At 38.2% G+C, this 14,531-nt stretch overlaps 2 protein-coding genes across 2 annotated transcripts; both read right to left on the reverse strand.

Moving 5' to 3' along the window:
- Window positions 1–674: 674 nt before the first annotated feature.
- On the reverse strand, window positions 675–9,238 carry LOC145948100 (uncharacterized). Its single transcript, XM_083057858.1, has 5 exons — window positions 9,140–9,238; window positions 7,659–9,084; window positions 6,073–7,441; window positions 2,689–5,959; window positions 675–1,233 (listed from the first exon to the last, which is right to left on the reverse strand). The coding sequence occupies exons 1-4, from the start codon at window positions 9,236–9,238 to the stop codon at window positions 3,973–3,975; spliced, it is 4,881 nt and encodes a 1,626-aa protein (XP_082913984.1). The 3' UTR covers window positions 675–1,233; window positions 2,689–3,972.
- Window positions 9,239–12,196: 2,958 nt separating this feature from the next.
- Window positions 12,197–14,176, reverse strand: LOC145948101 (uncharacterized). The gene is made up of 5 exons (XM_083057859.1): window positions 13,992–14,176; window positions 13,041–13,163; window positions 12,847–12,963; window positions 12,595–12,690; window positions 12,197–12,477 (listed from the first exon to the last, which is right to left on the reverse strand). The coding sequence occupies exons 1-5, from the start codon at window positions 14,023–14,025 to the stop codon at window positions 12,197–12,199; spliced, it is 651 nt and encodes a 216-aa protein (XP_082913985.1). The 5' UTR covers window positions 14,026–14,176.
- Between the last annotated feature and the right edge of the window lie 355 nt (window positions 14,177–14,531).

The raw sequence follows: 14,531 nt of genomic DNA on the forward strand, positions 1-14,531 counted from the left end.
TTCTTTATTAATAACGGAAACGGACGACGAATACAAATAATTGCCTGGAACGATGACATAGATAACATAGAATCTATAATACTAACTAATTATGTAAGTGTCCTTATTGATAAAAACTTTATTAATTAAAATTACTACAAAATATGCTATATTATAAAATAAAGTAAAATTTATAATATATTTGTTTAATATATTTTAATATAATATATTAATTTTTAATATATGTATATATTTTAAAATTATTATATTTAAAAATTTGTGAATTTAATAGATAATTCATCTAGACGGTGTGCAAGCACGCACTCCAAAAGTTGCAAAATTTAATAATGGCAGTGTGCCTTTTGAATTACATATCAAGAGCAACACAATAATTTCAAACTTAGGAAAATATGAACCTACACATATCTCAAATACGAAACCGGATTATGTTGAATTAAAAGATGTATTAAATACTTCGAAACGTATAAGTGAGTATAATATTATATAAATAATTTCATATGTAATATAATTATAATTGTGTATATTATTTGTTTTATAATTTTATAAAATATATTTCTAATATAATTTTAATTTTTTAAATATTTATTTTACAGTATTAAAAACATATATTAAATCTAGTTTTTATGAAATGTTTAATAATAAATTAAATAAAACTATTGGATATGGTTCGCTTACTGATGGGACATATAAAGTGGAAGTCCATATAATCAATTTTACAAATAATGAATTTTCTGACACAAAAATTAAAAAAGGCGATAAAATTGAAGTTATTGGAACTATGTATTCTGCAGGTAATGGCTCATATATTCATATATATAATATATTTAGTTATATATATAATTATTTGTTATAATTATTTTTTTCTCTAAAACAGTTGATCCATCATATCTAATTGTAAACAGTTTAACTGATATAAAGAAAATAGAAGGGTATATGCCATTATCGAAATTGTTAAAAGGAATACGGACTACAAAAAAAAGAATTTTAGAAGAAAATACGCAAGAGGTATAAAATATACCTATTCTTCTTTAAATTTCCTCATGTTTATCCTTACTTTTATTCTTATCTTTTTTCTTTTCATCACTATCTCTTTCTCTTTTGTATTGTATCTTCCACAATCTTCAAAATTTATTCAATCTTCGATTCTGCTTCTTCTCGATATCAATGTTTCTTTTTGTCAGCCGTCATACTCTTCTTCGCACTGCGACTTTTTTAATCGTCGATCAATTTGTCCTAAAAAAAAATAAAATAAAATAAATATATGAGTAAATTGTTATACGATTTAAATTATTTGATATCTGTATAAATTTCCAGTGTTGATGATTACTAATCCGCAATTAGAATTACAAAATGCAAAATGATATATACGCAATATTTTTTGTTTTATATTCGATGCGAATACATGTAGTATTTCTTTGTATTATTTTTTATAGAAAAATTAAAAAATTGAATTTTTAAACATAAATTAAATTTAAATAAAAAAATTAAAATTTAATTCATCCTTAAAAGTTCAATTTTTTCACTTTTTCTATAACAAATAATATAAAGAAATACTACATTCTCAATAAATATAAAATAAAAAATATTGCATATGCAGCAGTCATAGTGGATTCATCATTTTAAAATTCTGATTGCAGAATAGTAATCATTGACATTGGATAGAGATATTAGATCATTTAGATCGTATAACAATTTAAGCTTATATATTGAATTTTTTTAAAAAACTGTCAAAATTATTCAAAAAATGATTTTGTTCCATTCGCCAAGTGGCATTTAATACTAAAGTTAGAATTAGACTATTATTCATACGTTTATGTATATGGATTTCGACAAAATTTGGTTTAAGTCATTTGCGTTTTCGTGTACAGTGATACACATGCATATATATATGTAAATTTTTTAAATAAAAATTATATTAATATTTTAATGAAATAATAATTAATATTTTAATGAAAATTTACTACTAACAAGTACGTTACACATATAACATGCATATTAGATATGTGTATACAATAAGATAATAAAAAATTTAATGATTTAAAACCATTCTTTTTTACGTAGTTGTTAGTTGTAGTTTTTCACTCATTTTATCATATTTTTCACTCATCCTATAATTTTCCTGTACATCCTATAATGGACATGTTCCGATATATTGTCAGTACTAAAAATTCATAATACGTAAACTATAGATACGTAAACGTATACGTATACGTAAACTATAGATTTTCAGTACTGGTAGTATATATTGGAACATGCCTAATATCAATAAATTACTATGTTATCTGTGATATACTTAATTACATACAATATGTATAACTACAATATATATTTATAATATAAATATTACATCTAGTTATAGATGTAGTATGTAGTATATCTATTTACACCTATTTAGATGTAATATTTGTAATATAAGGCCTATTATATTGTTATTATATTGTAATTCTATCTCAGATAGCACAGTGATTTATTGATAATAGGCATGTTCCAATACATACTACCAGTACTGAAATTTGTAGTTTGCGTTATATATATTATAAATTTTTAGTACTGGTATTTAGTACTTAGTATATCGGAACATGTCCATTAATTGTAACTAACATATGTTATATGTACATTAATTACATATTACAACAATTATTTATCTTTCGGAGAAGATATGTTAAACAGCCACAAACTAATACTCACATGTGTTATGCTATATTACACGCCAATTTGCTGCTTCTTTTCTTCGTATTATTTATTTATACCTCCATCGCACTCAGCATGTACATTCAATATAGCCTGAGCTCTGTAAAATAAAAAATGTTAATCTGAATACTATATATATATGTTAGTACAATTAATGGACATGTTCCGATGTACTGTCAGTACTAAAAATTCATAATATATGTAACGTAAACTATAGATTTTCAATACTGGTAGTGTATATTAAATATACATATATATTATATCCCAAATAGCACAGTTGTTCGCGCGGGTAGCAGGTTTCAATCTCGACGAGATCGTCACGCACGGTAGAGATAAAGATTGCCGGGATACATTCAGCATTGAGCGCGAAAACGGTGGGTTGCGCGAATCCGAAGATCCGCTTAAAGGATAACTGACGGAAGAGAAGGAGCACGGGCGTATCACTCTTAAGAAAAAAAACTCGTTTATTTTTTGGTAAGATCAGGATCGCTAGTTGTAGCGTAGATCGTCCTCTTGTCCGTTCCGTAGAATCACATAACTGGATTGAGCGATCGGGTCGCGTGCAGTTCTTGTCCGAATTCGGTGTCGCGTCGCGACAATCACGTGCTCGACGAAACGTTATGTATCGACGAGAGTTACGCTTGCCGCAGCGATTACGACGGCATCGCTCGAGAGAGAAGATGCACCGGTCACTTGTCAGCCTCCGATGATATTCGCGAGACCGAAAGAGACACAAGCCTCGAACGAGGCGAACACCTACGAAAATCCACGGTCAATTTTCGTGGTCCGGTGAATATCCCGCTTCGAACGTCGCGGTGAGAATGCCCGTTTCGTGCCGTGCGATGGAATTCGGAAGGATTCCGATGTTTGGGAGATCACGCGGAACGTGGTGTGATTCACGTGTCTCGTTTTTATGCATAAGGCTGTTCCTTGATCGCGCGTCGAGCACGTGCCCGCGTCGCGACACTCGAAGCTTTAGCCTATGAGAGAGCGCGCCGCGTCTTACGGCGCGTGATCGCGACTCGCTGCCGAGCCTCACGTACCGGCCCGGAATGCGAGATTCGATCGTTCGAGAAGATTCGAAATCGCGTTTGAATTTCGAACATACCGCCCGCCTTGAAACGATCGTTTCGAAAGACCTTAAATAACTTGCAAGCAAAATTTGTACAAGAGGCGCAGGATTCCGCCCGCCATGACGGAAACCATTAACAGTCTTGAGCTACCATACATCTAAAATACACAGAAAACTTACAACTGGAAACATTGTAGTCCCGAGAGGTTTTAATTGTTCGTCGCGTCGCTGTCGATCGGTAATATGCATAGCTTTACAATCGGTCTTTGATATTCGGAGACGGCGGTCTTAACAGTGATCACTCGAACTAGTCCGTCCGAACCTGCATGACATTTTGTCACTCGACCCAGCTCCCATTTGCATGGAGGCACTGCAGGATTTCGCAAAAGAACTAGCTGCCCGATTCGAATTTGCGGTTTCACCTTGCGCCATTTTGCTCGCTGCTGCAATGTATTGACATAATCGGTATGCCACAATTTCCAGAATCGCTCGGTCACGTGTCGCACAAGTTGCCATCTCGATAGACGATTCTCGTTTAGTTTAAGTAACGACGGCTCTGGGTTGACGGTAAGTGCGGATCCGACCACAAAATGGCCGGGAGTAAGACAGTCGTAATCGTCGAGCGTATCCGACATAGGAGCGACCGGACGTGAATTTAAACAAGCTTCGATCCGGCATAGCAAAGTGGAGAACTCCTCGAAGGTCAACAAATGACTGCTCAAGACGCGCCGTAAATGATTTTTTACACTCCGCACTCCCGCTTCCCAGAGGCCGCCGAAATGGGGCGCCGACGGAGGGATGAAGTTCCACGCTACATTGTCCGACGCGGTCGCATTGAGAAAATTCGGATCTCGCAAGGCTGCTCTGTACGCCGAAGTCAATTCTCGGTCGGCTCCGACGAAAGTTGTCCCGTTGTCCGAGTACATGCATTGCGGCAGTCCGCGGCGAGCGCAAAATCGAGAAAAGGCGTTCAAAAAGGCGGGAGTTGAATAGTCTGCTACTAACTCTAAGTGTACCGCTTTGGTCGCTAAGCAGAGCGCAATATAGGCTTTACGCGCGGTAATACCTCGCCCTGCGGAGGCGCGAATTTGTACAGGTCCCGCGTAATCCAAACCGCAATGCAGAAAAGCGCGAGTTGCCGACGATACTCGCGGTTCGGGAAGATCTCCCATGAGTTGCGTAGGAATCGCGGCGCGTTCGCGGGTACACGTGACACAGTGATGAATGACCGACTTGACTAAATTCCGGGCGCGAATTATCCAAAAGTCGCGACGCAGAATATTTAGCGTGAGCTGAGGTCCGGCGTGCAATGCCCTCAAATGAGCCTGATTCACGATAAGCGTGACTAGCGGATGAGGCGAGAGAAGCATCGGGTGGCGAAAAGAAAAAGGAAAAGGAGCATTTTTTATCCGTCCGCCCACGCGGAGAACTCCGTCCTGGTCTAGGAACGGTCTAAGTGAGAGAAGCGCGCTTTTCGAAGAGAGGGGTTTATTCTTTGCCAAAGTGTTTATTTCCGTATGAAATAACTCCGATTGAATTCTTTTAATCCAAAAGACTTTTGCCTCGTGACACTCCGACGCCGAAAGTGCAACACTGTTCGGGGCCGAAAGGTTAGACGAAATGAGCGATAACGACGATGAGCGATTGCGACGACAAGAGCTGATGAATTTGAGAATGTAGGCGGTCACTCGAATTAATTTTGGCCACGAGGAATATCGCGACGCGAGCTGCCACTCCGGTTCAGATTGCACGCATTGCAACGTGATGATTTTCCCCTCGAGAGGCGCATCTCCGGGAGGAATAATCTCACTCTGCGGCCAATGTTCGCTCGTAAAGCGTAACCATGGAGGTCCATGCCACCACAGTTTGTGCTCGCTGATTTCATCGCCGAATAGTCCACGCGAGGCGCAATCCGCTGGGTTGTCCTCGGTCGAAACATGACGCCATTCGCAGTGCGGTAGCCGAGACTGAATTTCCATCACGCGATTGGCCACGAACGTCTTCCATCGCGAAGGGTGTTGCGTCACCCATGCGAGTACGATCGTCGAATCCGTCCAACAGTAGCACGGGAGATTGGCGCAATCGAGCGAGTCGCGTACGAAGTCGGTGAGTCGCGCGAGTAGCAGTGCTGCGGACAATTCTAATCGTGGAACACTTAGCGGTTTTAAAGGCGCGACTTTTGATTTACCGACTTGACTAAATCGAGAAGAGTAATCGTTACGTGATCGGAAGACGACACAACTTTAAGGTAAATCGCTGCGGCGTACGCGACATTTGATGCGTCGGCGAATCCGTGTAATTCCGCGTACCGGATATCCGGCCCAAGACCGATCCACCGAGGAATTCGCAAATGATCGAGATGCGCGAGTCGAGAATAGATTTCCTTCCACCGGTTGAGAAGGATCGCGGAGATCGGATCGTCCCAGCTTAGGGTCTCTCGCCATAGATTTTGCATAAACATTTTCGCGGTTATCGTCACCGGCGTGACCCAGCCTAATGGGTCATAGAATTTTGCGATTGCGGAGAGAATCGCGCGTTTGCTTTCCGGGACGATGTCAGCGAGTGATACTTGAAATTCGAAATTATCGCTCGCCGGGCTCCACCTGATTCCAAGAATTTTGAGTTGCTCATCCTGAATGAGTTGCTTGCTGCACGCTAAGCCATGATCTTCAATATCGAGATCAGCGAGAAGAGCGGACGAATTGCTAGCCCATTTCCGTAAGTCGAATCCGCCGCATTTCAATATGGATATCAGTTGATTACGTGCTGACCGAAGGAGATTACGGTTGTCCGCGCCGAAAAGCAAATCGTCGATGTAAATATTATCGCGTAGGATAGAAACTGCGAGCGGAAAGCGTTGACCTTCGTCTTCAATTAATTGTTTCAAAACCCGAAGGGCAAGAAACGGCGCACATACCATTCCGTAGGTAACCGTTAGCAATTGATAAACAATTATCGTTTCGTGTGAAGACGGTTTCCAGAGTATTCGCTGATAATCCACATCACGAGGATCGAGGCGAATCTGCCTATACATTTTTGCGATGTCTGCAGCGTAAACGTAGAGATACTTCCGCCACCGTAGTATTACGGACGTGATTTCCGTTTGCAATTTCGGACCTGCGTGTAAACATTCGTTTAAAGATATGCCGTTGGAAGTAGGGCTTGACGCGTTGAACACCACGCGCAAGTGCGTGGTAGCGCTTCCTTCCCGGATCACACCGTGATGCGGAATGTAAACCTGTTGGTAAGGCTCATTTTGAGACATCGGCGCCTGCTGCATGTGCCCAAGACGTTCATATTCCGAAAGGAAATCTCGATATTCTTTTGCGAGCGACGGGTTATTTTGAAACCGATGAACTAACGTATTTAATAATTTTTCGGCACGAAATCTAGAATTGCCGATATCAATGGGAGGACCCTTTTTGAAGGGGAGACGAACGATGTATCGTCCGTCGCAATCGCGAGAGTGCGTCGAGCGAAAGTGCTCTTCACATTGTTTCTCGTGAGGAGTAAGCATAGGTTGTCGCGGAAGTTCTTCGACTTCCCAGAATCGCCGAAGTTCGTACGCAAGAGAAGGCGAACTGAGAATGTAATGCATCGAAATACTAGCGAAAGAAGAATGAACGGACTGCATCATTGAATTGGCGCGAGCGTCGGTCGCGTCTGAATTGATGGGTCCTGAAATGACCCATCCCAGAACGGAGTTCTGAGCTATAGGTCGCCCGATACCTCCCTTGCAGACCCCATCGAGAAGGATGTCGGTATACAAGTCGGCTCCGATAATAATTTGAATAGGCTCGGGGCTTGTCGGATCCGTATCAGCCCACGGTAAATTCGAAAGATGGGAGAGAGACGAAAGACGTCTGTCGTCTCGGAGTATAGGAAGTTAATTTGCCTAAAATCAGCGCGGTCGTTTTGAACGACGGAACGAGAGCTTTTCGCGGAGAGATGAATATCTGCGTCGCGTGTCGAAAAGTCCCGGCGTGAATCCCGCCGACGGCGGTGACTGAGATCGGCATACGAATGCGCTTCGCGCGCAAAGTCTGCGCTAAGTTTTCCGAAATGAACGTCATTTCGGAGCCTTGATCGAGCAAGGCTCTTACTTCCGCGATGCGACCGGATGGTACTCGTACCGTGATCCAGGCCGTCGCGAGCAAAACCTGCGGGCGAGAGATTGCTTTTGAAGACGAGAGTAATGAATTTACCGCGTCTTGTTTCGTGCCCCCGGAGGGTGTCGCTTCGTTCGACGTCGTGACGACGTCGGTTTTAGAGGAAGAATCCGAATCCACATGAAGCATCGTATGATGCTTTTTTTGGCAGAGACGACACGTATATTTACTTGAACAAGCTTGAACGGTGTGACTCTTGCTTAAACAATTGAAACATCGCTTTTCTTGCTTGACTATATCGCGACGTTGATTCGGATTCTTACTTGTAAACTGCGGACATACATTGATAAAATGTTTCGATTTACACAAAGAACAGTTAAGCGACGGTTTGACGGACGCGTTCGAGCTACTTATTTTATGCGCGTTGGACTTCGACGATTTGTCTGATAGAGGAGTGGGGAGCTTGCTTTCTTCGAGCGCGCGTAAACGATTATCGAGAAATTTACTAAATGTTTCGAAAGATGGAAGGCTATCGCCTTCGCTGAATTTTAAATTCCACGCTTTTCGTGTCACAGGATCGAGCTTTTGCGAGCTGAGACACACCAACATGTCATTCCAGAGCTCTTCCGATGTTCGATCCAATTTTTGCAATGCAGCGACCGACGAATTAACCTTATCCCGAAGCGCCTGTAAATCTTGAACGGCCTCTCTTGACACAACAGGCAACTGCAAGAGAGTCGTCATGTGAACGTTAATTAATCGACGTTTGCTTTCGTATCGCGACTTCAACCGCTCCCATGCCACGGAAAAATTATCGTCGGTTACCGAAAGATTTTTTACACACTCGAGAGCTCGATCCTTTAAGCATGATGTTAGGAAGTGCATACGCGAAAAATCCGAAAGATCTTTGTTATTGATTATCAGAGATGTAAACCGATCACGGAAAGTCTCCCACTCCTCGAATTGACCATCGAACGGCGGAAGTTTTATCGGCGGAAGATGTGTCAAAGAGAACGCAGAGGTTTCCGCGCGCGTAGTTGAATGTAAGACAGACTGGTTAGGACTCACAAATGGCTCGAGTTCTTCCAAACAATCCGCCATATGATCGGAGGTAGTAAACTCCTTCAGCGGCCTCGTAACACCTATCCTTGAAGTAGTCCTGTGATAGCTGGATGGCCGCGGGGACGAGGCTCTGCAGCGTAACGTGGGCGTCTTGAATTTGAGTCCATATTTCCTTCAATGTATTCATGCGGTTGCGAATCTTTGCTGGCGTGAGGTTGTTCTTCCCGATTTTTTTAAAATTTTCCAAAGCTCGATCCAGGGATCGTAGTAGCTGTCGTTGTTTCTCAAGAAATTGATCCGCCATGATCGTATCTTCTCACGGTGTCCTTCACCCACGTTTCAGATCCGGCTCGAAGGACCAATATGTTCGCGCGGGTAGCAGGTTTCAATCTCGACGAGATCGTCACGCACGGTAGAGATAAAGATTGCCGGGATACATTCAGCATTGAGCGCGAAAACGGTGGGTTGCGCGAATCCGAAGATCCGCTTAAAGGATAACTGACGGAAGAGAAGGAGCACGGGCGTATCACTCTTAAGAAAAAAAACTCGTTTATTTTTTGGTAAGATCAGGATCGCTAGTTGTAGCGTAGATCGTCCTCTTGTCCGTTCCGTAGAATCACATAACTGGATTGAGCGATCGGGTCGCGTGCAGTTCTTGTCCGAATTCGGTGTCGCGTCGCGACAATCACGTGCTCGACGAAACGTTATGTATCGACGAGAGTTACGCTTGCCGCAGCGATCACGACGGCGTCGCTCGAGAGAGAAGATGCACCGGTCACTTGTCAGCCTCCGATGATATTCGCGAGACCAAAAGAGACACAAGCCTCGAACGAGGCGAACACCTACGAAAATCCACGGTCAATTTTCGTGGTCCGGTGAATATCCCGCTTCGAACGTCGCGGTGAGAATGCCCGTTTCGTGCCGTGCGATGGAATTCGGAAGGATTCCGATGTTTGGGAGATCACGCGGAACGTGGTGTGATTCACGTGTCTCGTTTTTATGCATAAGGCTGTTTCTTGATCGCGCGTCGAGCACGTGCCCGCGTCGCGACACTCGAAGCTTTAGCCTATGAGAGAGCGCGCCGCGTCTTACGGCGCGTGATCGCGACTCGCTGCCGAGCCTCACGTACCGGCCCGGAATGCGAGATTCGATCGTTCGAGAAGATTCGAAATCGCGTTTGAATTTCGAACAACAGTGATTTATTGATAATAGGCATGTTTCGATATACACTACCAGTACTGAAGTTTATAGTTTACATTACATAAACAATATATAAAGAATACACGTCTTTCATTAACACGCGATTAGGGAAAAATCACAAATCAGTACTCACGTGTTGTATTACGTGCGGCACATCTGTTATTTCTTCTCTTTGCACTATTCTTATCATGATACTGCATTGATTGCATGTCACTTCACAGTTGATCGCATGGATATAATTATTCACACGTACTTGCACACATTACATTATTCATACGTATCTTATAAGATTCTAAGGTACTTTGCGTTATTTCGCACAGTGCTTTCATCACGATTGAAATGGCTTCTGCACACAGGACGCGGTAAAGCTTGCCACGCGGTAAAGCTTGCCACGCAATAAAGCTTACCACGCGGCAAGAAGAGACGCAGTGGCCAATCAAATACTTGCTTTTATATATATATATATATATATATATATATGTATATACAATATATAGGCGTTTTTGGCGTCATTCTGGTATAGCAACCAATGTGTACCGAACCAATGAGAATCGAATATTTCATCGATTTTGGTACAGATTGGTTATTATAAATTAATATTATATAAATATATATTTTAAAAAAATGTTTATTAAAATTAATATAAAATGCTTTTTTTTAGATGCAGAATAAGAAGAGTTGCAGTTTATCAAATAATTGAATTTTAATTTTAATTAAATTTTAATGTTAATTTTAATTAATCTTTAATAATGTTTAATTTATGTAATTTATTGATTTGTTCAAAAAAGAAATAATAATTATATGTCATTATCCTTAATATTTATATCTATTTCTCTTTGTTACTGTTCAACATATTGTTTTTACATATTATTATTTTCACTTTAATTTTGAAAGTATATACTACCCGCAAAACAATATTCTGTTGCAAAAACGTTTTTGTAACATTGCAATATAGCCGTGCGACGTTTTACGTTTGGTTGCATTAACCTTTTGGTAACGTTTCAGGAACCAGAAATGTCCTGATTCAATTACCTTACATATGCGACGTCGAACTTGCAACGCGTTTTAGGCGTTTGAGAAACCTTATATGTGCGACGTCGCATTTACAACGTTTTTTGCGACGTTTGTAAAACTTGCATGAAACGTTAGGGAAACGTTACAAACTTTAATTCCAAAAACAACGTTTATACAACGTTCTTTATATAACGTTCCAGGAACTTATTTTCCGCTTCATGGTTAATTTGCAACGTTTTTGTAACGAATGTATAAGGCACAGTCTACAATAAGTCATTAATCGTTGATCAGATGTGTCCTAATAAGTCGTAAGTCATAATTATGACTTACGACTTATCTTAAAAATACATTGTAATAATTATAACATGTAACGAATATATAAAGCCCAGTCTACAATGAGTCATTAATCGTTGATCAGATGTGTCCTAAGTCGTAAGTCATAATTATGACTTACGACTTATTAGGACACATCTGATCAACGATTAATGACTCATTGTAGACTGGGCTTTATATATTCGTTACATGCGTAATAATACGATCAGTGAAAAACAAAAATTATTCGCATATTAATTACATTTATTTTCATACACATACAACAATATTTTGTGATAAAATTAAAAAATATAAAACATCAATTATATAAGATATATTATTATATATTTATAACATGTATTTTTAAGATATTTCTAATATTTATAAGATAAATATTATTATTTTAATATTGCACTATTAGTGCATTTGCAGGGTCGGCTGAACATAAAAGATTGAAAAAATGTAAATAGCTTGTATGATGTCGATCCTCAGAGAATTGTGCGGCCGAAAATACTTTTAACGTAATTGAATATTTTAACTTAATTTTACTGTACATATATGTACAGTATAATTTACATGTCTAATTGAATATACGATGCAATTATATTTTAATTGTATAAATAAGTAAGTGGGGAAAGTACACTACCCGTCAATGATTCGTTCCCATTCCTCCTAGGAAATAAAGACGATGCTATATAGATAAACTATAAAAAATTTATAGCGCCGTCTCTATTTCCTAGGGGGACGAATCATTGACGGATAGTGTATATACTATCACCAGTTGTTTTTTTCCATCTTCATCATTCTTCAATGAAGTGTCATACTGCAGCAATTTTCGATGCTTTTTAAATGGTTTTGTAGGGATAGTCGAAAAATTATTATATCTTGGACCTGCTGCTGCAAATATTACTGGTTCGTGGTTTTTTTGTTTTAATTGCTCAAAAAATTCATTTTGTTGTCTTAATAGCGTTTTAATCTCTATCGTGTTCTCTAAAATCTTAATTATATTCTGGCTATCTGTAAAATCACAATTAAATATTATTACATACCTTATTGTTATTATTGTTGCTGTTGTGTTGTGTAGTTGTTTAAGTAATAAAATAACAATAGATATTGATAAATGATATTGATAACCTGATGGAAAATCTTCAAAGATTACGTTTTGTGCGAATAAGTTATTTCTTATCGGAATTGGAGATGCGTTTCCAGCAATATTTTGCGGACCTAAATCTGTAGAATTAAAATATTTTATATTATAAAAATGTAACTTCGGAAAGTAAGTCTTGATATATTAAAATAGTATTTGTTATTTATCGTAGATATACTACGACCAATAAATACGTGTATGTGAATGTTAAATATATACATATATATACGTTCACATACCCTCTGTTGGGTAGGTTTCAAGATCCACAGTATTGTTTATATTATTGTTACGATTCATAACCCCTATATCATCCGTTTGATCTATCTGATTTTCTTTATTATCGTTATTGTTTGAGTCTAAATAAATACGAAATTAATAAGTACTCAAGACAAAACATTAACATTTCTATTTATAAACATTAAAAAATACTAACCTATATCACCTATATTACCATTAATTTTTTTATTGACGGTTGGAAGAATGTTGTCAATATCTGCTGGCAGATTTCTTGTAGTCTGTAGAACTTCACTTGATCGTCTACGTTCGATTGCAGGATCTGAAAGATAAATATTTAATAAAAAGACTCATCTAATCGTTGCAAAAATATTCACTTCTGTATTCACTTGTAAGACTGAATAGAGGCTATTTATGTATTACGTAAACATATTTTGAACCAACACTTAACAAAATTAGAATTACTTGATTACAAAAAATATAATATTTATATTATTTTTATTTCATATAGGAGAATTTATATTATACATTTTTACTTTCTTATTTATATATTTAAAAAATTTAGCTAACTATTTTTAAAACCGTAATATGTTACAAGAAATAAGAGTGTGTATTAATTCTTATTACTTTTTGCTCAATCATCTCTGCTTATGCAGATCAAAATGGAATGAAATCGCGATTTGCGAACAATTTTAAAGATCAAATTTCTAAAATTAAGTTACAGGTGTTTAGATAATGTCGATTTTTTTTTATTTTTGTTAAATACTTTTATTTTTTAAGTACTTTAAAGTGTCTACAAATTTGTAATGGCTTATGTTTGCATCATCACATAGCCAGAAGTGTTGGAAAAAATTGTGAAGTGAAAATGTATAAAATTGTGCATAGTTAGCCGGAATTGATATTCGTGGTTATAAACGGCATATTTTCATTTTTCTAGATGTTTTCAGTGGTTTAAAAATTCAAAAATGTTTGTGACTATATATGATGGCATAGTAAAGTGTGCCTATATAATAAAATGTGCAAACAAAAAATATGAAAAATCCTGACTGTATCCCCTTACAAATTAAAATTAAATTCCTGAATTCAATTCTATTAGTAACGTAATGCACTACCTTAATTCAGTTCTATTAATAATGTACTACTAACGTACCAAATACGGTAGACAGCATCGGAGGTGGTGTCATTCCATGACTTTGGGAATTATCGCTGAAGTCGCTCGTGTAATCATTTTGGCTCTTCTTTTTTACTCTCCTTTTGTTTCGGCCAGTTTCTGGCACTGACGTATCTGTATCAGTTTTTGTTTTTCTTTTTGCGAAATCTATGGCAGTCTGGTATTCATCTGTCAATCAAAATTATTCATATATATATATATATATATATATATATATATACATATATGAAACCTCAGAAAACTCAGAAAGCTCAGATAAAAAAATGGCTCAGAACTTTTCGACTTATAGCGAATTCGATCGGATGCACTAGTGCACACTGAGTGTATATAAAGGTTTATCACACACAAGTTCACAATGACACAAATAATTAAAAAAGGAAAATAATTAATAGTAAGAGCTATTATTATCATTACTCATATTGAGCAACAATAATAATAGCGAATCACCTCCCAAAGTATTGCAGGTGATCACCCGGACACCCTGTATATACATATTATATATATTTGTACACAGCATTA

This window comes from Prenolepis imparis, unplaced genomic scaffold, assembly GCF_030444845.1.
Source record: "Prenolepis imparis isolate NDT839.2.m4 unplaced genomic scaffold, iyPreImpa1.0 SCAF_240, whole genome shotgun sequence".
NCBI lineage: Eukaryota > Metazoa > Arthropoda > Insecta > Hymenoptera > Formicidae > Prenolepis > Prenolepis imparis.

Coding starts and splice junctions, on each gene's coding strand:
- LOC145948101 (XM_083057859.1), bottom strand. CDS start 14,025: ATGACACCACCTCCGATGCTGTCTACCGTATTTG. Junction 12,964..13,040: donor TGGTAATATAGGTGATATAG/GTTAGTATTTTT, acceptor GTATTTATTTAG/ACTCAAACAATAACGATAAT. Junction 12,691..12,846: donor TGAAACCTACCCAACAGAGG/GTATGTGAACGT, acceptor TTAATTCTACAG/ATTTAGGTCCGCAAAATATT.
- LOC145948100 (XM_083057858.1), bottom strand. CDS start 9,238: ATGGCGGATCAATTTCTTGAGAAACAACGACAGCTACTACGATCCCTG. Junction 9,085..9,139: donor GGAAGAACAACCTCACGCCA/GCAAAGATTCGC, acceptor CTCAAATTCAAG/ACGCCCACGTTACGCTGCAG. Junction 7,442..7,658: donor AACGACCGCGCTGATTTTAG/GCAAATTAACTT, acceptor GGGTCATTTCAG/GACCCATCAATTCAGACGCG.